Source organism: Gekko japonicus, unplaced genomic scaffold, assembly GCF_001447785.1.
Source record: "Gekko japonicus isolate JY-2015 unplaced genomic scaffold, Gekko_japonicus_V1.1 scaffold198, whole genome shotgun sequence".
Classification (NCBI taxonomy): Eukaryota; Metazoa; Chordata; class Lepidosauria; order Squamata; family Gekkonidae; genus Gekko; species Gekko japonicus.
This window is the reverse complement of record NW_015161409.1, coordinates 762,014-786,655: the sequence shown is the minus strand read 5'-3', so window position 1 is coordinate 786,655 and position 24,642 is coordinate 762,014. Positions and strand designations below refer to the sequence as shown.

The window sequence follows — 24,642 nt, the reverse complement described above, 5'->3', positions numbered from 1 at the left end:
GGAGAACTACTGGAAGCAGAAGGAGGCACGGCCAGAGAAGCATACGATCTGCGACTGAGAGTTGCCAAGTAGCACTTATGACTTAAAAGACTATAGACGAACTGGATGAAGTCTTTATGCACCCTGAGAAGAAAATAGACATTTACTAAAATGGACTCACTAATCTCAACTCATTGACTTAAACAAAAGCTTTAATTTTTTATAACTAACTATGTACTAACTGTTAATGACCTTCCTTTCTTGGGTTTTTAGTTATAGTGTGGGGTCTTTTTCTTTTATACTGTCTGTATCCTGGGGTTTGTTATTTTAGTTTGTTATTTTTTTCCCTCCCCCCAACCACTTTTTTCTTTTTTTCCCTTTTTCTTCTTTTTTTCTCTTTGTAGTCATGTAGGTGTAACAAAAATCAATAAAACTACCCTGCCTTCAGGGGATTAAAACTAATAATAATAATAATAATGAAATAATGTCCAACACTGGCCCCTTTTATCCCTCTCCTGCCACTGCTCAGAGCAGTGGCAAGAAGAAAGGGTTGCCAGCCTCCAGGTGGGGCCTGGAGATCTCCCGCTTTTACAACTGATCTCCAGCCGACAGAGAACAGCTCCCCTGGAGAAAATGGCTGCTTTGAAGGGTGGACTCTATGGCATTGTACCATGCTGAGGCCCTTCCCCTCCCCAAACCGCACTCTCTCCTGGATTCACCCCCAAAGTCTCCAGGTATTTTCCAACCCAGACCTGGCAACCCTATACTTTTTGCCTAACTTCACTGAGTTGTATGGATAAAATGGAAGAGAGAGACCAGTGTATGCAGCCCTGAACTCCTTGGAGGATGTGCGGGGTCAAAATATTCTTAAATAAATATGAAAATCCTACCTTTCAGATAGCCCAGTGGAAGCAGATAAGTCCGTCCCCTGCTAAGGAAGGGCTTTATATAGTAGTTTGAGGCCTCTACTTCTTGCTAGTACCTGCCAACAATTCATGAAAGCAGAAGGGATTCTCACATATTCCTCTGTTCTGTACTGTGAATAGAATAGTGTTACATTAAGGCCACCTCTCATGTAATTTGGTGCTCTTCCCACAAGCTCATGTTTCTCACAATCAGGCAACTATAATAAAAATAGAATTGGTTTTAAAGACCTAGGTCCTGGTTTACTGCATTTGTTGAAAGCTAGATATATTTTTCTTTCTAATGGCTTATTTTTTTATTATTATTATTAAAGTGATTGAGTACGAAGCCGTTCCTAGGTATGGACCCGCAAGCCCATTCAAAGGACATTTAAGTACTAAAAGTAATGGTAAGTAATTTGCATGGTGTGCAAAATGAACAAATTTTATAAAATAGCTTCCCACTAAAATATTAAGTCTGTTGACTAGAAAAATATTTTTTGTTACTGTGATAAGACCTCAGTTAATATTTTTTCTGTACAGGGATGTTAGTCAAGGAGAAACTTTTAAGCCATTGACTGTCTTATTTTAAGTAATTCATAAATTAATCTGAGGTCTCCAACCCTTTTGAATCTGTGGGCACCTATTCTAGCACAGCATGGTGGGCACAGCCACAAAATGGCTGCCATAAAATGGATGCTGCAGGTGTGGAGCCAGCCACAAAATGGTTGTCCCAGCACATAGTGAAGATCCTTCTGCTGTGGTGTTAGCTGCTGCCAAAGCCGTGTGTTTAAAAATCTGCACAGCCAATTTCAGAATCCTTGATGGGCAAAGGTCCCACCTTTCCCCACATACGTTCTAAGAACACTTCATGGGCACCAGAAAAGGTGTCTGCAGGTGCCACATTTGGGACCCTGAATTAACCAATTATGTAAATAATATAATCTCATAATGCATAAAATAGCTGATGAGGTACATGACCAGCTGCCAAACCTCTGGGCCTCAATACATAACAAGCATGTACACATAACTTTTTGTTTGAGAAAGACGAAATTCAGGTATCAGGATCCCAAACCATTTAGGGCTTTAGAGTTCAAACCCAGAATTCTAAATAGTTCCTAGAAATGATATGGGGGCCACTGAAGCTGTGCTAAGACTGGTATAATGTGATCAAAGGAAATAGCGAGTTCAGCCTCTTACCAGTTAGGAGACCAATGTTTTCAGTCCTATTTGTCATGAAATGTGTTGCCAACATTTCCAGGTTACCGTCCTTTAACCCCTTTCCTCCAAGGTGGTCACATTGACATCATAATGGGGCTATTCTGCAGTAGGTGCTTTGAGGACCTCAATGTCATATGCAAGGCTGTGTTTTGCTACTGCAGCTGTTTAGAGTGAGACGTCTCACCGGTGTCGATCAAATGGCTCTGTAATCACTGCTTTGCTCATTCATGGCTTGATAACTAAAGAATTGCATTCCAGTGTGAGTGTTGCATTATTTAATGTCTGTTCAGGCATTTGAATAGCTTTTCTGCTGTTTCCTGGGCTGGTCACAGGGCTTTGTGAACTCAGCAAATCAAGAAGATGTGGTAAAGGTCTGGAAACAGGTGGAATTCCTAGAGATGGACTCTCAAGTGATGGTGGATTTTGAGGGGACCTGCCGTTGGTTCTATGGAACCTTGGAGGAGAGCTGCATACTATTCAGATTCTGAGGTGTTGGTTACCATAGTTAAGGCACTCTAATGCTAGAAACTCCAAGGGCATTGAAGAAAGAATTACCCTAAGTTGAATTACGTGCTAAAAATTCTTCTTCCATTCTGATTATCTAGAACGTTGGCTTCCATTTCTTGGTTATATGGAAAAACACATTAAGATCAAAGCAGCACTTCCTGATAATCTTAAAATTATTGCTATATATTGAAATGCTGTAACTATTTCGACTGTTTACTTATTTATTTTTACTCTGTTTTTGAATGTTGATGGTTATTACTAATTCTGTTTGTTTGTGTATATTTTGATATTTCAATAAAATGTTTTTTAAAAATTAAGGCAGGTCTTAGCTGAGACTGATGATGGCCTCCTCATGTTATATAAAGCAGACACCTCATCAAATACCCTGTCACTTGAGAAGAATTCTCTGTTGGAGCTCTGAATGTTGTTGACCAAAACAATTCCTTAACAGTTCTGTTTTCATTACCATTGAGATATTCCCCTTTCTTAAGAAGCTGCTTATGCAAAAAAGGCAAAAACGGTGTAAAGAGGGCTCTAATTCTTGAATGCAGTCCACCAGGATGTTCTGCTGCACAAGCCCCAATGGCATGAATGGAAGCTGTATCCAAGAGTCGGTGGTGGAAAATACCATCGAGTTGCAGCCAACTTAGGCAACCCTGCAGGGTTTTCAAGGGCAGAGATGTTCAGATGTAGTTTGCCATTGCCTGCCTCTGCATCGTGACCCTGGACTTCCTTGGCAGTCTCCCATCTGAATACTGACCAGGGCTGACCCTGCTTAGCTTCTGAGATCTTCCGAGATCATGTTAGCCTGGGTCACCCATGCCAGGGCATACCCAGAGTTACTTACAATTTATTCCTATCATGCCACTTACTTATTTTGGTGAGCTTTGTGCAGGACAACTTCCTGCCCTTTGTGGTCTTTTCAATGCCCTTTACCATCTCTATACTTTCCTGTTTTCACTGCAGGTCAATACTTCTAACTTTGTAATGATCATGTGTATTTTAATTTTGTAGCTTTCTGCATTGACTCCTCCTCCCGCAGACTAAGTAACCAGTACCTCATCAGGGATCACATGGCTGTCCACTACAATAAAATCCTTTCAGCCAAAGGTAAAAACTTGCATATATGAACTCTGTGCAAATAGTTCAAATGCTGTTTATTTTTGTGCATATGTTTTTCTGGAACGCACATGTAGAAAGATCCTGATGGATTGTGTAGCTGAGGTGGCTAACCTTTCAAACAACTATACTGTAAATTAAACCCTATGTATGAGAGAGTACAACTCCAAAGACTCCTGTGCTACAAGATGGCCATGCTTCTATATTGTTGAGGCTGTGCAATATTGTGTCTGGACTGAAAGTTTAGCCCTTTCCTTATTCTCCTCTATCCACCACCCCACTTCCTTCTTGCATGCAGGAGTACAGTTTTGCTTTAAAAATGAGTGATTAAAAATAATTGTTGACATTTAAAATCTGCTGTTTCAGAGTTTAAAGTGCCAAGGCTCACCCTTGCCAGCATTTGAAATGCTAAACTGAATTAGTGGTCCAGATATTTAGGCATTTTGAGGATCTATCCCCCCCTCCCCAAATAAAAACAAAAATAAAAGCACTAGACTGAGCGCATCTTGCACCAATATGTCAGCCTAAAGATCTGTATCATAAACTACATCATTTGCTATTTCTTGGATTGATGAGTAGAGATTCATTCTTGCACTGTTCCAAAGACGGTGCTGTATCCTAATTAATATCTGGCACAAATTTGCTAGCGTTAATTATCTTCTTTTTTAAATTGCTTCAGTACTCTCTTATTTTCACTCTGTTCAATCACAGTAGGTGATAGTATAGGAAAAAAATTCTCTTTTAAAATAATCTCTTATGAAGAGATTCCAGCTGTCCTTCTCATAATTAGGAACTAGAGGAAAATAAGTCTTGTAGCAGCTTAAGCTACATGGTCAGTAAAAAAGAACTTTAAAATATATATTTAAAATGCTGTATGTTCACTAAAATCGTCTCCAAATACAATCAGTTTGCATATATTTAGTCATCTCATTTAGTAGGGTTGCTTTATAGGTACAAGATTCTGGTTTTAAACTGTAATATAGCAATAAATAATTGTATTAATTTATTTAGTACAATTTTATCCTGCCCTTCCTCCAAGAAGCTCAGGGCAGTATACATTGGTCTCTCCTCCTCCATTTCACGCTCACAACATCTCCGTGAGGGGAGTCTAACTGGTCCCAGGTCACCCAGTGAGTTTCCATAACAGAGTGGGGATTTGAACCTGTGTCTTTCTCATCCCATCCCAACACTCTGACTGCAACATGCACCATGCTGACTTATTCACAAGTCTACCTTTATTCTCCAATATGGTAAAATTCAGCTTTGTAGCCATTCCATTCGAGTTACTAGTTTTAGTTAATCACTCCAAACTAGTATCTGGATCCATTTATTTTGTGCATTTTGTAATCCTCTTGCTACAGCCTGTTTTACAAATTTATGAATGCCTTTGAGCATATGAGCACACGACATTCATCTTTGGTCTTCTGTGCAGTGCCCCATTGGGAATGCAGTTAGGCAGGCCAGCGGCAGAAAAAGTTCTTTTAAAGCTAAAAAGTCACTAGAGGGCATCTTTCACCCCTCCCAAGGCCACAGTAAGCTGCTTTCTTCCCCCCCCCCAAGAGTCACATGGTCTCAGGAGGAGGGCTTCCATTCCCCTCAGTTCTTTTCTTCACTGGTGCTGGGAGTAGGTTCTCTTTTTGCTCTCTCGTGTACCTTACTTTCCTTCATTGTTTGTTGTCTGAAAATTAAGATTTTGCTCGGTGGTGAAAAGGTCTTACTTTCCTTTTACATTACATTACATTACACTTTCAGCTTATATACCACTCCTTCCCGAGGGCTTGGAGCGGTTTACAGAGAACATTTAAACCATCCTAACTAGGGCCACAGTGCCAAGGGGAGGGATGAGTGCCTACCAGGCACCCGCAGCAGGGTTTTTCTTTGTTGGTCTTTCGGCTCTTTTTATTCCGTGGTGGGTTCTTTCCGTTTCAAGGCAACGGTGTCTCGGCAGAGGTCTTTTTTCCCATAGCGACTCCTTCTGGAGTAGTTCTTATGGCACGCAACTATGCGACGGCTGTAGCAACTTGCCTCCGTCCCATTGGCTCCGACCACGCCACTTCGTCACGCCGCCGCGTCTCCTGGACCAATCTCCGCCTGGGTCGCTCGTTGCTTAACGCCGGATTACTGCCATGTTCGCCGGATCGCCACCTCGTCGCCTGTTGCCACCGGTCAGCTGCCGCCACTGCTGCACACCAATCCATTGGAAGGAGGGTGCCCCCCGCTCCTAGGAGTGGGTACCCATTTATCTACTTGCCTAGGGCTTTCGAACCGCTGGGTGGGCGGGAAAAATGCCCTTTCAGCCATTGCCTAAAAAAAAAGTGAAGACAAGACTGTGAGTCGATTGTCTCTCGGCAAATTTCCCTAAAGTCTAAGGTCTGCCTTTGCAGCCTGCCTTATTTGATCAGAGGACCTCGCCCTTCCCACAAGGAAATTATGGCACAGAAAGCCTTATTTAAATCCTACAGCAAATGTGGTACTAAAATGCCCCATTCTGACGAGCACAGTTTCTACCTGTTGTTCCTGGGCAAGAAACACAAGTCGTAGCCTGCCAAGTGCCAACAATTACTACCCAAGGACAGAGCCTCCCACCTCAAAGCGACCCTCTGTGAAAAAGCCTTATCATCTAGTAAACCTGCGCAGATGACTCCCTTGGCTAGCAGACCTTCAAAGTTGCCCTCAGTGGCATCAGTTCCATTGGCCTGGCATTCTGAGGCCACTTGGGCTCAGAAGGTTTTATCCAAGGATGTTTGGAGGAAACCAGCTTCAGCTCCCATCACTTCCAGACACGCTGAAGACCTCTCTATAGAGTGAAACAAGAGGATTCAGTGTTCCTATTTTTGCATCCTCCCATCCTTCTTGATAGTGGAGGACCTATAGGCTAAAGGATGCTCTTTCAACCATTACGCCCTGACAGATAAGGAGGGGAAGAAAATTGATGGTCTGGTTCGAAAAATCTATTCATCAGCCGCCTTGACATTTAATATTGCCAACTACCAGGCAATCATGGGCACCACAATTTAAGAAGGATATAGACAAGCTGGAAGGTGTCCAGAGGAGGGCAACAAAGATGGTGAGGGGTCTGGAGACCGTCCTATGAGAAAAGGTTGAAGGAGCTGGGTATGTTTAGCCTGGAGAGGAGACAACTGAGAGGTGATATGATAACCATCTTCAAGTACAGCTCCATTTCTCTTTTAAATGTTTGCTGAAATAAATTCTTCTCCCAACGTTTTATAAACCAAGTATTTTGTATCTTTTATCTTGAATGCATCTCTTGTAAACAAATAATATCTTGCTTTAATTTTTTCAAATAATGATGTTTTTCTCTTTTGAGGAGCATTTGCTCCATTGATATTCTAAGTTAAACATTTCTAATCCATATTCTGATAAAAATAAGAAAAAAATTAAAATTTAGTTAGTACCTGCAGTGTCCAACTCAGTATCTTCCTTCTCCCATTCCTGTTGTTTCTGTGTAGGTTCTGTTGGACTTTCCATTTACATCTCCTCAAGATCTCTTTTAAATCTTTCTAGAAAATCTCTGGCCTTTGGAACTCAGTTCAATCTAAATCTCTGTTTCTTAATAGTAAAGATCACACCCTCCAAAGTGTCCCATCGAAAGGCAATCATTTTCTGTCCTAATTTTTCAATCAGGAAGGCACAGTCTTTTCTATTACATAGAATTCTAATAGGGATTTCTTTCAAAACAATTATAGCTGTATTGTCAGTTTTTAATTTTGTAGTAAAATGTTGTTGGAGAACTCGGTCCCTTGTCTTCTTTCTCCACTCAATGCAATACTGAGGCTCAGATCTTCTGTTCTCAATAGGGGACACCTTCCAGTTCATCTGGACAGGCGCTCTTTTTTACATGTTCCCCCTGCTACCTTTGCTAACCAAGGTAGTAGCCAAACTAACTGAGGATGCCTCGCAGGCCATCTTAGTAGCCCTGTTTTGGCCTCACCAGGTTTGGTTCACCCCTCTACTCAAGAGGTCCAGGAGGGATTACATGTACCTCCCGAATGTTTCCAATCTATTGAGAAATGGACAATTACTACAGCACAACGTATAATATCAGTGTCTCATGGTGTGGAAGCTAAAGGATGATTGACTTTCGCTAAATGGGTTCAGGAGATTCTTTCGAATGCATGAAAAGCCTCCACTAGACATTCATATGAAAATAAGTGGAGACGGTTTTTGGCATGGATTGTACCCAAGGGTACGTCACCCTATTGGTGCTCAGTTTCAATAATTCTGAAGTACTTATATACCTTAAAGGTACAGGAGCTAGTGCCCTCTTTCAGAAAGGTATATCTAGCTGCCATATTGGTCTACCATGGCCCTGTGGACAACACTTTGGTATTCTCATATAGGCTCTGCAAACAATTCCTCAAGAGCCTGGTGAACGTGCACCCCCCATGCCCTGTCCTGGTCCCACACTGGTCTTTATCCTTTGTGCTTTTGCAGCTTATATTGAAACACTTTGAACCTCTGGCCACATGTCCCCTAGAGGTAGTATCCATCAAAGTTTGTTTCCTTGTGGCTATAACATCCATTAGGAGGGTGAGCAAACTGGCAGTGTTGTGGATTGACTCTCCATTTCTGAAAGTCTTTCCAGAACATGTAGTCCTTAGACTGAGTTTTTAGCAAACGTTGTGTCAAATTTTCACATACCCCAGGATATTGTTTTGCCTGCTTTTTCCCCCAATCCATCCTCACAAGCTGAACATGCTCTACATACTCTAGCCATGAGACGGACCTTGTTATTCTACCTAAAGAGAACGGAAACAGTTTAGGAAGTGTGTCAATCTGTTTATTTCATGTGCAGGACACAATAAGGGAAGATCGGTTTCCTCTCAGTCCCTGTCTAGATGGATTGTGACAGCAATAAAACTGTGTTATGAACATCAGGTGTGCCCTCATTTCATATCCGTGCCCATTCCACACAAACACGGGCATCATCCGCTGCCCTCTGCAGAAGCATGCCACTCCTAGAGATATGCAGGTCGGCCACATAGTCATCCACGGACACATTTGTGAAACCTGCAGGCAAGAAAAGAAGCAGATGTGGGGAAGGCCATTCTATGAGCCTCGTTCCACTAATTTTGCAGGTGAGAACTTCACCTCACCTCTTATCACATAGCTTGGTAAAATCCTAACGGGGGACTGCACAGAAGACCAAAGATGAAAATGAGGTTGCACTTGCCTGTGTACTGTTGTTCATCAAGTTGTCTTCTGTGAAGGGACATGTTCCTTGCCTCCTAGCCTACTGTGAGTTCTCGTGGCTCAGGTGGCTTAGGTAGAACTGAGAGGAATGGTCACCCTCCCCCTGAAATTGTGTGACCCTTTGGGCAGGAAAGCAGCTCATTGTGGCCTTAGGAGGAGTGGAGGGTGTCCTCTAGTGACTTATAGCTTAAAAAAACCTTTTCCATGGCTGACCTGCCTAAGTGCAGTCCCAGTGTGTGTCTGCACAGAGCAATGGTTACTCCTAAGTGCAATCCTGTTTTCCCTTATACTGAATCAGCCCGTCAAGATCAGTATTGTCTACTCAGACTGGAAGTGGCACTCCAAGGTCTCAGGCCTTCCACATCACTTCCTACCCGGTCCTTTTAACTGGAAATGTTGGGGATTGAACCTGGAGTCTCTGCATGCAAAGTAGAGGCATTTTCACTGAGCCACAGCTCCCCCCCCCCATGACTGGTAGAAGCTGTCCAAGGTCTTGGTAGATGTCTTTCACATTGCCTACTACCTGATCCCTTTAGCTGGAAACACTGAGGATTGAACCTGAAACCTTCCGCATAACAAGCAGATGCTCTGCCATTGAGCCGGAGTCCTTAGCCCCTGAGCACTCTGCTTTTATTTAGTTTCTATGGCCAAGTGTACCACATTTCTACTTTTTAAAAACACAACTGGATTAAAATAGCAGTGCACATTATTACTGTTATTAAATTCAACACCTTTATGAGTCCAGATGCTTTATAGACCTGAAACCAATAATGCCCACCACAGTTTTCCTGCAGTAGGTCAGTGTTACTCCTTTTTTACAGACTGGGAATAGCAGCTGAGAAATAGTGACCAGCCAGTAAGTTCAGCATGAATTTCAACCCAGTTTTCCCATACCCAAATCTTAAACTGAACCACACACCTATCAAGTGTATGCGTGTAAGATATTTATAGCTGACTGAACATCACTGTAACATAAACCAGAAGATGCTTTTGTTGGTTCTTTAGAGTTCACCATCCATCTGTGTGCTTCATGACTCTCATTTAATTCCAGGCTCTGGATGAATGTAAACATTGGCCTGGGGTAGACCTAATGCTAAGCCAGGGTCTGCTGCCATGTGAAAGAGCTGCAGGGATTCTCTTGATCATGTGGTCCTTCCTTCCTCTCTTTCCTATCTACTGCTATGCCATGATCTAATTAGTTAGTCCCTCTTCCATGCCAAACTGTGGTTTGCCCTCAAATTTCAGCCAGGAAGCTATGGCTTGTGCTTTTTCTGGCTCCCAATGTACAATCTGTTTTGTGGGTCCAACACAGACTATACTTGGCCGGCTCTGATATAACAGCAAGCTGTGGTTTGCTGAAAAAGTGCAAATGACTAATTAAATCTTGGCACAAGAGGGGGAGAGAAGTGGGAGCACACAAGTCAAAGATAACCTCAGGCATTTTTGTGTAGGATCAGGCCATTGTTTTATGTCCACCCTTGTAAAAGTTACACCTAATGTAAGCTAGTGCTATTATGTGACATTAGAAATCTGAGCATTTTGTTTTTGAAAATCAGGCTTCTAGTCTTTGTGAGCTAAGTAAATAATCAAGTGACAGATACCAGAAAAGGGCCAGAAGGACTTCTGTATCTAGGGCAGTGCAGCCAGCTTCCCACCCTGGTTGCAGCTGTTCCTGAAGATGGAGCCCTAATACTGAGACACAAAGCTGTTTGCACTGAGAAGAGAGAGGAGGAGGGGCTTGAAGACTGCAGGCATTTTCTGTTTTCCACTTACAGTGTACCACTCTATTGTGGGAGCATGCTGGGAGAAAATATACCTGCATAGCTTGCCCAGAGGGCAGCTGAAGCTGAGTGAATAATGTATGGAGAATGCCAGTGTAGAGGAGAAAATGGCTGCTTTGAAGGGTGGATTGTATAATGGTATTATACCCCTCTCCCGTCCCCAGACTCCACCTTCTCATTTCCAGGAACTTCTCAACCCAGAGCCCTAAATTCATCCCCCAGAGGAATACCAGCTGACCTTTTCCCCCACCCCCCTTCCAATTGTCAAGTTAGAGACAAAATAAATGGGAGGAAAACTGGCACCTATATCGTCAGAAAATGCTGGCAGTCCACCTTAGAAGGTGGGGATGAGGCACCTGCCTACCATCCCTCACTTTATTCAGACTGATCCTCCAGGAAACACTAATTGCTGACCAGGGTTGAAGAGCCATAAAACCTATTTTCCTGTAAGATCTTAGATCACATGCCAATCAGGCATCTGAATTAAAATCAAGTGTGCTGAATCCACCTGTGTCGTTAGTGTGCTATGCAGCTGGTTATCTGTGTAATTTTGGTGGGGGTGGGACAGCTGGGGAAATGTGGTAGGATATTTTACATGTCTATATAGCTCAAACCTGGGTGCATTGAAGTCATTGGGCCCAACAACACTTCTCTGTGCTGGTCTGGGGCCAGAATAGAATCCCCCCCCCCCAGCAGTGCAAAGCTGTGTTTTCCCAGGAACTGGTTGCTCTAATTACTTCCTTATCACGTTGAGGACAGCCTCTCCCCCCATGCTGCTTTGGATGCCAAAATGTCTAAAGTTCTGATCCATATTTAAATGTTTTGCTTGATAAACAGACTATTAAACCATCTCATCATTTCATAAGGGGCTGACTCAGGAGCAGTATTGGAAACTAGCTGTGTAATACGTGTATATATACTATTAGAATATGCTGATATGGTCAGTCTGATGCCTTTTCTCTTCCATGCATCACTGCCCATATTCTCAGCAATTGCATTATGTATAGGAGTAGTGAGATTCAGTATTCATTGAAGCCTTGGAGCAAGTAAAAAAAAAACCCTTATGGAGTATTATTACATCAGGGGGCAGAATAGCCAGAGCTATGGTTACAGGCCACCCTGAGCTTTAGCAGAGTTACACTTTTCCATACATGCAAAAGTACAGGGCAGTTTTCATTTACATTACTGTAACCTTTCTCTAACACTTACTTGAATCTGTTTAAGCAAAAAAAAATTTCTCATGGGAACCGAATATTTTAAAATGCAGTCGGGCTGTCATGATTCCGTTACAGAAGCTTTTGTTTTGTAAAGAGTTGCTTTTATGGAACTGATAGCCAAGACGATTGCAAATTTTAAATAGGTTCATTCACTCACTTTTCATTATTGTGTTGTTTGCTTTCAGCTGCTGTAGACTGTTCAGTACCAAAAAGCAGGCTAAACAGCATAAAATGTAAGTATTTCCTGGGAGGTGTCTGTCCTTTACAAATTTACATAGAGATACATTGTTACTTTTTAGCAATTAACTGTGCTGTTCCTGCCCTGTATAGCACAACCTTCCACCATCACCAAAATTATTTGTTAAAAGTTTATACTGTGCTCATCAAGTCTCTTTTTAGTTTTTCTCCCCTATATATTTTTCTCCATTCATTTCTAATTGGTCTGGAACCAATGTATCTTAAGAACTGTTTGCTCACATATGAAACTGCCTATCAGATCAGATTTATATCCAAGGTCCTTACTTTATTGCCTCTACTTCTGGAAACAAAGCACATCGCTAACTGGAAAGAGGGCCTTTCCTGTGGTGGCACCCTGTTACAAAGCTCCCTCCCTACTCAAGTTCACCTCCAATAAGATTTTTTAAGCACCAGCTGATGTCCATCTTGTTTATCTATGCCTTTAATCATATAAAGAAAATAAGCAGCCACTTTTTTCATATGATTTTTGTTCAGTTGGATGATCTTTTTTGTTTTTGTTTTGTTAGTTTGGACTTTTAGATGTCCTAAGTGCCTTTAGGACAGTACAGCAGGATAAATGTACACTAATTAAATAAAATAATGCCACAGTTTGGTTGCATACAAAAGCTGTTTGGTTCAAACCCCTGTCTACAGTAGAGAACCAGCCAAACATAGGTCTTTCTATACAATTCCAGTCCCAAAAACCTTCAGACAGGAAGCAGGTCTTTCTCCAGATGGTTCATGTGGAAGGGTTTTATTTTGGTTTGGTCTGGTCTGGTCTGGTCTGGTTTGGTAGGGTGTTTGGTTTGGTAGGGTGAGAGCCAGTATGGTGAAGTGGTTAAGAATGGTGTACTCTGATCTGAAGAACCAGGTTTGATTCTCCACTCCTCTATATTAAGCCTGCTGGGTGACCTTGGTCAGTCACAGTTCTCTCAGAACTCTCTCAGCCCCACCTACCTCACAAGGTGCGTGTTGTGGGGAAAGAGATTGTAAGCCACTTTGAGACTCCTTAAGATAGAGAAAAGCGGAATGGGGGGGGGACCTCTTGTTGATGTTGCTTGCAATAACTCAAAGCCAGCAGCACAGAGCCACACCCCTGTATAAAGAATTTGAGGAAGGTAAACTTCCTACAGGGGAAAGCCAAATTCGTGTTCACTTCTGGAGATATGTGCAATGGAATATTACATGAGATAGGATCCATCATTCAGAGCGCACAATTAAAGCAAAGGGGGTTCGAAATGGTGGTTTCCTATGGGGGAGGGGATGCAGGTAGTCTTGCTGGTGATTTCCACTTCATAAAAATGGTTTTATGAGCTCTGTTATGTTTGAATGCTTAAAGTGGAATGTGGGGAGACGATTGATGCTAATTTTTTCAAGAGTTTGCAAAATGGTGCTGACATGAATTGAAGCTGTGTTGATCATCACAATTGGTAATCTTATTTATTAATTAAAATCAGGGGTCATTTGGGGGGGACGCGGGGGGACGCCATCCCCCCGGGTGAGGTGTGGGAGGGCGGGGCCTGGAGCTCCCTGCTGGTGCCCGCTGGAGGTCGCCGCCGGCTGTGGGGAGGACACACTTCCGGTGATGTCAGGGGGTGTGGCATATGCTAATGAGTTATGCTAATGAGTCCCCCTAGCTCTTTTTCTACGAAATGACCCCTGATTAAAATATTTGTATCATGCCTTTTCCCAAGGTAGTTTACAAATTCAAGTTTGAAACACACAAAATACCCCCAAATAACCCTTTCCTCCCTTAAAATGCCTGTGGCCTATAACCCATTAAAGCTCTAGCAAATAAAATGGCCTTCCAGTGCCTCCTAAACATTTTCAGAGATAGTACCTCACTCACTGTGACAGATGGGCAAAGGCCCCACCCCTTTCTGTACATAACCAGTCCCTTTTATGCCTTATTGGAGTATGTGAAGAGCAGGCAACAGCCAATCGGGGCCCATGGAATTTTGGAGGAACTTGATGGGAGGGTGAATTGACAGTAAAAATCTGTTAAACTGCTATTTTTAGTCAGACGGATTTACTGCTGATGTACTGGTTCAGGAAATCTGAGGTCTCAGAGTCTGGCTTCTGAAGAGGCAATCTAATGTATGGTTGCTGGGAAAGGGTTACATTTAAAATTTAGTCTATTTGTGGGTCAGACTAGATACTTGTTAAATGGTCACTAGGAGTCCTATCTAGGGACTTGGTGAACATGTAGGTTTTGAAGAGTGAACCATAACCACTTAAGGATTACAATAAAAGTCTAAAAGGTGGCTGATAGTTGCTGTCTGCCTCTAAATTCGTAAATTCATTTTATGAATCATTTCCCTACTGACTGTGCTCAACGTAAGCTTTGTGAAACTATTGTAAATGGTTTCAAGGCTTATTTGCAAAACAATCTTTTAACCCCTTCTAAGGGAGGAAATAATAATTATCTCTGTAGTCTGGAGATCTCTAGGCCCCACCTAGAGGTTGGCAAACCCAGGGGTCGTTTCGTAGAAAAAGAGCTAGGGGAACTCATTAGCATAACTCATTAGCATATGCCACAACCCCTGACATCACCGGAAGTGTGTCATAAGGCCACACACCCCGCCCCCAACAGTCCCGGCCGCCGGTGGCGGCCTTTCAGCTCCACTTCCGAGCCCCATGAGGGGCCCGGCGGTGGACCTGCAAGGCCGGTGGGAGTGCAAGGAAGCCCCGCGAAGGCCCTCCCTGGCCCCAGGCAGGCAGGGGTGGGGAGAGGCAGGGAGGAAGCAACTTACCCTCCCTCTTCTCCTGCCTCCTCCTGGCTGAATGAGGGCCGGAAGTGGGGCGGCCGGAAGCAGGGGGTGGGGCTTCGTCATGTGCCTCGCCCCCCGTACTTTACCCGGGGGAACTGCTATCCCCCCCGAAATGACCTCTGGGCAAACCTACGCTACTCTGTCCTACACATTTGGTGGTAGAGATGCAATCCAATCAAAATAAATGTTTCCAATTTCTTAATGGCTGTGTATTTACATGATAGCGTAGTATGGCAGAGAAAGCTGCCCATTGACACAAGAGGAACATGTGATTATTTTTTCCCAGTTCCAGATGTTCCTTATTACAGATTCCAATCCCTTAACCTCCAGCATTCACTTGGGCAGCCCTAGGAAGCTGCTGGAGGAAGGCAAAGGCAAAGAGAGACCCATTTTCATGAACATTTTCTACTTGGGATCTCACCTTTCCCTTCTAACTGGCAGGCAAATAAGAACTGCTATACCTTAAGTTACTGCACTTGATGATGTAAATTGAATTAAAATGGCCTTTCACTAAGGGAGAATCAGTACAATGTAATGGATAAAGTGGGCAGAGTACTGAATGGGATTTGAACTTGGGAGAACAGAATCCAGCCAGGTCCCTTCTCACAAGATAACTTTGGACCAGTTGTTGTCTGTCTAATCTACCTCACAGGTCATTGTGAGGTTAAAATGGGAGAAAACCTACCATGAGCTCCTTTGATAAAATTGTAGATTATTAATGTCATACATAAATAATAAGGTCAACCGTATACCATATTATTTATCTGTGACATTGATATCCCACTCTCTCCTTGGCAGTTGCTCCCAGAGAGATCCTAATATGTGTAAAGATATCTGCATATGTGGTTCTTCCTGATGCCATACATATACATAGCATGTCTCCCAAGAAGTGTATGGAATATCTAGTAGTTCAAGAAGAATAGTCATGATAGTCTCTTGCAGGAGTCTTGTGTTGCCTTGAAAATTAAAGAAATTTTTATTCGGACATAATAAAATAATAACAGACCATGTTCAGACACAGTGAGTGAACTCTCACTTTGCATTCTTTCTATATCAAAAAGCAGCAGGGTTTAAGAGATCACTAAAGTAACAAGTTTAATTAAGATACAGTTGTAGTAAGATGAGTATCCCAAGTTTTGGTTCAACTCAAGGGATACCCTAGTACCTACAAAGCTTATAGTTCTTTTGCAACCCTGGTTTTCTAAGGACTCTTTATTTTGTCCCAAACCACAGGAACAATCCTAAACCAATCTACTCAGAAGGAACTCCCATTTTATTTACTGGTACTCCTAGGAAAGCATCCTTAGGCTTGCCTACTAAGTTGCTTATATGGCTTACTACACCAGTTTGGTGTAGTGGTTAAGAGTGGTGGACTCTAATCTAGATAACTAAGTTCGATTCCCCACTCCTCCACATGCAGCCAGCTGGGTGACCTTGGGTCAGTCACAGTTCTCTCAGAGCTCTCTCAGCCCCACCTACCTCACAGGGGTATCTGTTGTGGGGAGAGGAAGGGAAGGAGATTGTAAGCTGTTCTGAGACTTCAAGTGAAGAGCGGGGTATAAATCCAATTTTCCTTTTTCTTCTTATACAGGATAGAGGATTTCTCCCTTCTTCCTCCTGTTTTTTGTTTTATTTTTGTTTTGTGACTGCTTTTATTACTGTTGGGCTTACTAATGGTTTGCAGCTAGCATCCCCGTATTATTTTTCAAATGTCAATCAATGCTCATAATAAAATTTCTTAGCCCTGAAGGGCTTGTGATGTATTTCACAATAAAGGAAAGTGTATCAGAAGAGAATGGCAAGATGTTAACCTTTCCATAGGAACCAATAATAAGAAAACTTGCATTTATCTTGGATGCCCCAGCTCTGTTTTTCTCTGAGCATTTTGTATGTAGAAGTGGGTGGAAATTTGCAATCTTTCCTCCCATTATTAATTTTAATTATCTGTGAAAATAAGCAAATGCACTATATTGTCTTTGTACTGTTTTTAGGCATGATTTTGAGCTATGCTAAATTTTACCATTTATCAGTGAACAAAACAAGAGGAATATATCTAAGATGAACATAAGCAAGCAAGAACAAAAGCATGCTCAAAACCAGAATATTTTCACCATTTCAGTAATTTTAGTGTTTGTAGCTTAATTAACACCTGAAACACAATAAGGCTGCATATACGTGATTTGCTTGGTAACTAATGTTTTTGTTTATTTTACTTAACTAATTATTTGATTTCTGTGTCTCCCGTATAATTTACCTAATATAACACAACAGGTGTTAAATTAATATATCAAAACGAGGAAGAGTGTGATATTGGTTACTGGAAATGTATATATTTGACCTTTGGGTACAAATGTCACAGACTGCCGCTCTTGCATTTAATCTGGTATCTCAAAGCAAGTTTAGGATTTTGCAGGCTCTTTAAACATACTCATGAAAATAAGATCGGCTTGCTGATCCTGTGCGTACTTAAAAGCAAGTCCTATTCATTTAATTAGGACTTCCAAGTAAAAGTGGTTAGGATTATAGCTTTTCTGACCAATTTTCTGCAAGTTTACTCAGAAGTAAGTCCTACTGATTTATTTATAGAATAGCAAGATATCCATTGCCTCTTTCTGGTTTACTGTTTAAAACTATTTATTGATGTTATATTGCTGTTCCTTAAGAAATCAAACACGATACTCTGGTTGGCACAGTCTCTGAACAAGTGAGCATGTCTTTCACGTAAGGTGTATTTTGTTGCAGCTGTTCTTGGCCCAATATTTTAGCCAGCAGCAAAGCAGGCAAGCTGCCATGCCAGAGGGAAAGTACCAGGCATGCTCATGTGGATTAGATCAACCTGATTGACTCAAAATAGCAGGTGAAGTTTGTCATGTCTAAGTTGTGAATCACTGGAAGTCCGTTGATTGAGACCAGTGGGCCAGCGGAATTCTGTGGTTGCTGAATGTGTGACAGAAACATGCCAAAAGCTCTGCCAAAGAAGACAGGTGTGGATGTACATAGCTGGGTTGCACAAGCTGTGAAGATTTTTTCAGCTTGGCAGGTTTTCTGCTGAGTATATTCAGAGTGCATTTTGGACGTTGTGTTAAGAAAGTATAAGGGTAAGAAAGTATCCTGCTGTGGCAAAAAAGAAACATTTTGAGAAATTGGTCTGCCAATAAACAGGCATCCGTACATCTTTTTTGATCTTCCTGTAATTATACGTTCCCCATCATATGTTCTAACCTGAAAAGGGCAAATTCACAGCTTGGAGGTAGTATTAAATCCATGACTTTTGATGGAAGTTAAGTCCTCCTTTTGCTGCCCCAGCACCTAAAGAAGGGGAGAGGGCAGCGAAGGAGAGGACCCCTTTACCCACTAATAACACAGTGTTTTAAGAATAGAACGTGGAATAAATTGGCCACAACTTTTATTGGTTACAGCTATAAGAAGCCTTGGCACAGCATGGGTCAACCGGATCCTGGCATTGACTGACTAGCCTGCCAGTCGATGTACCAAACCCACCCAGCCTGCCTGCTGGGGTGGGCAGAACCATGGGATGGCAGGTTGCTGGATTCCACAGGAACAGTAAGAACTAGGTGGTCTCCCCTGCCCCTGCCCCTGCCACCTGCCACCCTAACCCTATTGGCAGCCCCCGAGCTGGGCATGCCCTTGAAAGCCCTCACCCAAAGACCTCTTAAGGGGATCCCTGTACACAGACTTTCTGAGGCCCATCCATGCTGCCCCCCCAAAAAATGTTGCCTCAAATAGAGTGGCCCCATAATGAAACCAGCACAGGCTCGAGCATTTATGCTCCAGCCATGACACGGCATCAAATGTCAAGGGCCCACATGGGTCAGGTGTTTGAGGGGAGAGCCTCCTCCATCCTTCTCTCACCCTGTGAGCCGGGAAGCAGTTGCACGGGTTGGCAAAGCCATGTGCTGCGCTAAAGAATGAAAAAGCGGCCATGTGCCCATGTATGTTCCTGGGGGCAAAGCTGCTCCTGCACGTGGGCTATGTACCGAAGAGGGACTCAGCCCTCTGACTGTCCAGGCATCTGGGCCCCCAGCATCTGCAGAGAAGGCCAGGAAGGCCACCACCTCTGAAGAGTACAAGGGAACGGTGGAAGGGGCAACTGATAAGAAATACTCCCTGCATCATGGTAGCTTCCCAGGTTCCCAGAGCTCCTCAGGAAGTGGGTCCAGATAGCAGTTGTCTCCTGGTGCCAGGCTGTGAAACCTCTCATCCTGAAGGCAAGACAAAGCCTCTGCAGTGTTGTTATTGACGCCTGCAACCTGATGATGTAAAAATGTCATGTTAGTGGACAAACACCCGAGGACAAGACTATGTACCAGGCACATAACCTACTGTGATCATGAAGTTTGCTTGCTCACCATCCGCACGACTGATTGGTTATCGCCCTGGAATCTGACCCTCCTGTTTCAAACTGCTCTTCCCAGAGAAGTGCTGCCACGAAAGATTGGGAACAATTTCAAGAAGGTAAGGTCCAGCCATATAACTGCCGTCCCAGCCATGGTGTCTGGCCACCACTGGGCGCACCAACAGCAATTGTGATCCTTGCCAAACCTGACACTACCTGCTGCATCCGAGTGTGTTTGTATGCTGTTAGCCAATTCAAGCGGTTGCCACCAAATGTTGACCCCATGCCAAACTCGACACTACTTGCTGCATCCGAGTGTGTTTGTATGCTGTTAGCCAATTCAAGCGGTTGCCACCAAATGTTGACCCCATGCCAAACTCGGTGCTGCCTGCTGCATCAGAGTATATTTGTATGCTGTAGCCAAATGGTTGCTGTCAAACGTTGACCCCATTATACTCAGAAAGTATGGGTAACCAGACCCTGGGGTTGCCACCCAGCTGGTGTGGTTAGGTTAAGATGCCCCACAGGTGATATCTGCCCCTTCAGTGTACATTTAGTGCATGCCAGCACCTGGATAATAAGGACCTGCAGTGCCAGCAGCATGTCTTCTGGCAGACGGGACTACCCTCAATGGGATCCATTTGAATGCCCAACTAAGTTACTTGTGTTGACCCTCAGATTTCCCATGAGCCAGAGGGGACCCCTGGTTCCCCCAGCATTATTAGTCGTGCCTTTTGCTGCCCATGATAGGAAGGTGCCAAATGACTCAAAGGCCACACACACAACCAGAAGACTGATGGGCATGGCCTCATTAACTGAGGGTCCCTTAGAGTATGACCAGTGATGAATGAGTCTGAACTTGCCCGGAGCTTTCTTGGGGACAACCCCTAGAGGGGAGACCCAAGGGTTGGGCAATGGAGGGGTGTAAAAAGGGCTGCCTTTGGCCTGCCATGCCATCCTCCATGAATTTTTGCACTACGACCTCAGGCTTTTCCCTAGCTAATTGGAGGTTATAGGCGTCTGTCGCAATCTGCAGGCCAGTGAAAAGGATGGAACATAAAGCCATCACTAAAAAAAGCAGTGGTGGACCTCCGTGAATAAGCATTAAGGAGGGGCAGAAGGTCTCCTGGTTGACTGGGATGACAGCCAAAGGCCGACCAACAGCTGGTCGATCATTGTCTGGCAGGGCTTCTAGTGGATGAGGTGGCACTGGATCCTCCCCACTTTGTGAGCACCATGGGAGAAGGGCCTACTGCTCCAAAAGGGCTGCTGAGCATTGGCTGAACACAAGCAGGACACCCTGAGGTAGAAGCCCAGCCAGAGCTTGCAAGTGTGGTCAGAGATTCAGCAGGCCCTCTGGCAAATGCCCTTGATTAAATTCCCAACACACCCTGCATGTGTGGTCCTGTCAAAAGGGCCGCTTGGCCGAACTGGACAACTCAGATTTCCCTTTTATGCTGGGACCCACCACCACCAGCCAAGTGCCGCCATGCATTCTCGTTCTGTGATGCCGGCAGACGGAAGGCCTCTTGTACACCAATGTGGGCAACCTTGCCTTAAGCACATTGCCCAAGTGATGAGGTTAGTGCCACCCTCTATCTGGATGGCTCCCATCCAACACCCCCATGTATACTTGATACCCCACCAGCCGATTGTTAAGGAAACATAATTGCTGATCTATCGGATGTGCACATTTGCCCCCCCCCCAAGTGAATTAATCGCAGGCATGGCTTCCCAAGGATCCCATCCTTGGGTGGCTCTGCATCCATTCACTACCGCCACTCCTGTCTCCTGGACTTACAGGCTGTGCAGCCTGCAGTGCAGGCTGCTGGGGCTTCCGCCCCTCGATTCTGCCCTGGAGGTCCATAGCCTACCTGACTGTGGCTCTCCCATCGTCCCTGGCCTCCTCCGATGGCCTGTATGCTACTGTTGACCCCTTTCTAAGGCCGTGTGGTCATCCCCAGGCACTTCTGCCAGGATCCTGCTGCTGCTGGGCCGGGAGCAGGAACCTCCTCAGGGATCCTGCTGTTGCCGGACAGGGAGCTGAGTGAAGCGGCCTCACGGAGCTCCTGATGTACGCTTGCCACTGCCAGTGATCTGGGCTTTGTGACCCAACCAGACCTAGCTGCACTTTGCTTCCTGCTGCCAATGGACCTGGCTGCAAACTGATGCAGAATCTGGAAAAGCAAGTCCAGAGACCCCAGCAGCTGGCCTTGACAAGTACTAACCACAACCAATCATGTGCACCTTGATCCTGCCTCGTCAAGATGGGAAGCGACAGAATGAGTGGCTGCCGATGCATGGAGCAACAGCGAAGATAGCCCAAACAATCCCACACAGCCAGGTGGGGAGGCTGGGTGGTTGAGCATGCTTTATCCCCTGTGGTGTCTATCCCCTTCCCCCGGGCCCAGTTCAGGCCCCATCATAGGCCCACCAGGGAAGGGGAGGGCCAGGTTTTTCTGCCACTGCCACCTGGCCTCCAAACTGCCCGTGCATATTGCCCTGCCTTGAAGAGCGTGGCCACCATAGCCACTTGTTGCCCCGCTGGCTTTTCCCATTGCATAGGACTGCAAACTGGGCCCACAGTGAATTGAGGCCCCCCTATCGCATGTACTGTATTCAGCCAGCTTCAATTGGTTTTTACCTCCCCTCCTTCAGAGGCATAGTCTTGGTACAATTATCCAAACTACAGCAACTTGAAGAATGTCTTCTATAGTAGGATTATGTCCAGGGGAAGATTTCCTGTACAAACCCTATAGAAGAATTTGTGATGTATGCATATTCCCAGTATATTGTAGCAAGGTTTCCATAAGAAAATGTTGGAGTGTGTCATACCATTATCCATTCATATCAGCGTAACTCAATAATAGGTTGGGAGCAATTGCTTTTTCTTGATTATTTGGACATCAGTTGACAAAAATAATACATGATTTTCAAAATGTACACGTGGTGCTTGCTAACTGTCATTTCAGATTTCACTTATGAAAATGCAATAACCTTTTTCCAACCAGCTCAAAAGTTCCATGTGTGTGTGTGTGTGTGTGTGTGATTATTCATAGGTGAAATTTAGTACACGTATATATAATCAAAAGGCACTGGAGAAACACTTAAAGCAGATTTTTGATGTAGTTCCAAATATAAAAGCCATTGTTTAAATTTATCAAGCTTCATCTGGAATTCTGCATATGCTTTTTTTCCATATGTTGTCCGATAGATTTAAGAACAAGATAATGTATCTGATTGCAAAAGCAACAGGAAGAGATGAAGTCAAAGCATTACCAGCAATTTAATTAACTTGCTTTCATGTCATCATTCATAGAGCTGATTCACAGATCACTTTACACAAGTGTTGCTTCATGGACTTCAGAGACATTAAGGCGGAATAAGTGAATCATTCTCACACTAACGTTTGGCACTTGGATTCATTTTACAGGAAAATCTTCTAAATTTCTCAGAAACTACTGATAGAAGCCTTTTGTCTTTTTGAAATTATCGTTAACAAGCACTGAGCAAAACCTGGCTGCATTAGGTTGAAAGATACCTTTCTCTGTCAAAATGGTGCCAAGCTGTATACTTAATGGTGGAGTTCGCACTAGAGCTGCCTCAATGTTGCGCCGCTGTTTGCCCCGATACTATTGGTCAATTTCACACCCAAAACCTCGGGGCTGCATTTTGACTCGAGGCTTCGCTTGATTTCCCCCGCAGTTTCGTGATCCTGTTTTTTGAGGATCACGAAACTGCAGGGGAAATCGGGCGAAGCCGCGGGTCAAATGCAGCCCCGCGGCTTCGGGTGTGAAATTGACCAATAGTATCGGGGCAAACGGCGGCGCAACATCGAGGCAGCTCTAGTGCGAAATCAGCCAATTTGTTCATATAGGTGAGAGATCAGCAAGGACTTGCAGGGGACATCTCATTTCCCCCTCCTCCATTATTTCCTCTTTCCTTTCCCTGAAAGCCCCTGGAGCTTCTCCCCTTTTCCTGTTTTCTTCCCTGTTTCCCACACACCAACCAACTTTTTTCTGCCCCCCATTTTCAGATTTCCCACTTTCTGTCTTCTTGGCAGCCTGCCTGGAAAAACTATCAACCAGTTGTGCAGTGGGGAACTTACAAGAACTTGTGGGGAGCACCTTATTTCCCCCCATGTCCTCTTCCCCACATTGTTTCCTCATTCCCTTCTCCTGGCAACCCCCATACCCTCACCTTTCCCTGCTTCCTTTTATCCTTTGCACCTACTAACCAACCTACCTTTTATTTGCTCCCCATCTCCAACTATATTTATTATTACATTTATACCATGCACTTCTCCACAATGGATACCCAAAGAAGCATACATTATTCTCTTCTCCATTTTATCTTCACAACAGCCCTGTGAGGCAAGTTAGGCTGAGAATGTATAACTTGTCCAAGTTCACCCAGTGAGCTTCTAAGGCAGAATGTGGATTCAAACCTGGGTCTCCCAGATCCTATTCTGAAACTCTAACCACTGTACCACATTGGTTTTCATGGGGTGGATGCTGTTGGACAGTAGCAAGCAGCCAGGCCTGGGTGAGTCATGCAAGTTTTATGGTAGCAAGTCACCCACTGGTTGCTGGTGCCCTGGTGAGACGTCCATCAAAGACGAAAACAGCCCTGGAAAGGGCCCTGCTGGCTCTTCGGGCCTTTTTACTGACAAAAACCAAGGCTTGAAGGCTGTCAGTACTATATGGTTGCCTAGCAGTGACTACTGAAGGCATTTGTTTCTTAAAGCTACAGGTACTGCTTCTATTATATGGGGGGGGGGGTAACCCACATTTTTTGGTTGTTGTTGTTAATGGTAAGATTTCAGATTTTTCTGCAAACCCAGAGCACTTTTCAGGTTTGTAGAAAAGATCTGTCTTGTCTGTTCACAGTTCCAATTTCTAGATTTTAGTATTCACAGACATGGCCATGTTGAGAATTAGATATATTGATAGTTTGATCTTAGCAAAGTACTGCTGGTATGACTGAGAAGCAGTCTAACATTTCCAGACAAATAAAGATTTCATCAAATCTCATTTCATTTCTGCTTCCACACACACACAAAAATCAAACTTAAATTGTGATGCAGAATTGAAATCCCAGTAAAATTCAGTGGCACAGCAATTTAATTAATTGAGTTTATCAGATTTCTCAATAAGTTAGGAGCTGCTCCTATGACTACAGGTGGGAAAATTTGAGCTTGTAATCACTGGGACTGAAATGTCAGCATTGTTGTTTATTTTCAAAAAGTACATATAATAATGTGGTGATGGTATTTTACAATGTCCTTTTTCTTCTTCCCCTGAATAGCAGTATCTAAATTGTTCTTCATTAAATATT

At 43.8% G+C, this 24,642-nt stretch overlaps 1 protein-coding gene across 1 annotated transcript in view; it reads left to right on the top strand.

Annotated features, from left to right (window-relative positions):
• SPATA7 (spermatogenesis associated 7) overlaps positions 1-24,642 on the top strand; it is an 86,447-nt gene that overhangs the window by 25,083 nt on the left and 36,722 nt on the right. The window contains exons 2-4 of the mRNA XM_015426567.1: positions 1,217-1,291; positions 3,624-3,719; positions 12,126-12,173. Of these exons, the coding sequence (XP_015282053.1) occupies positions 1,217-1,291; positions 3,624-3,719; positions 12,126-12,173 (219 nt within the window). The remainder of the gene's footprint in view (positions 1-1,216; positions 1,292-3,623; positions 3,720-12,125; positions 12,174-24,642) is intronic.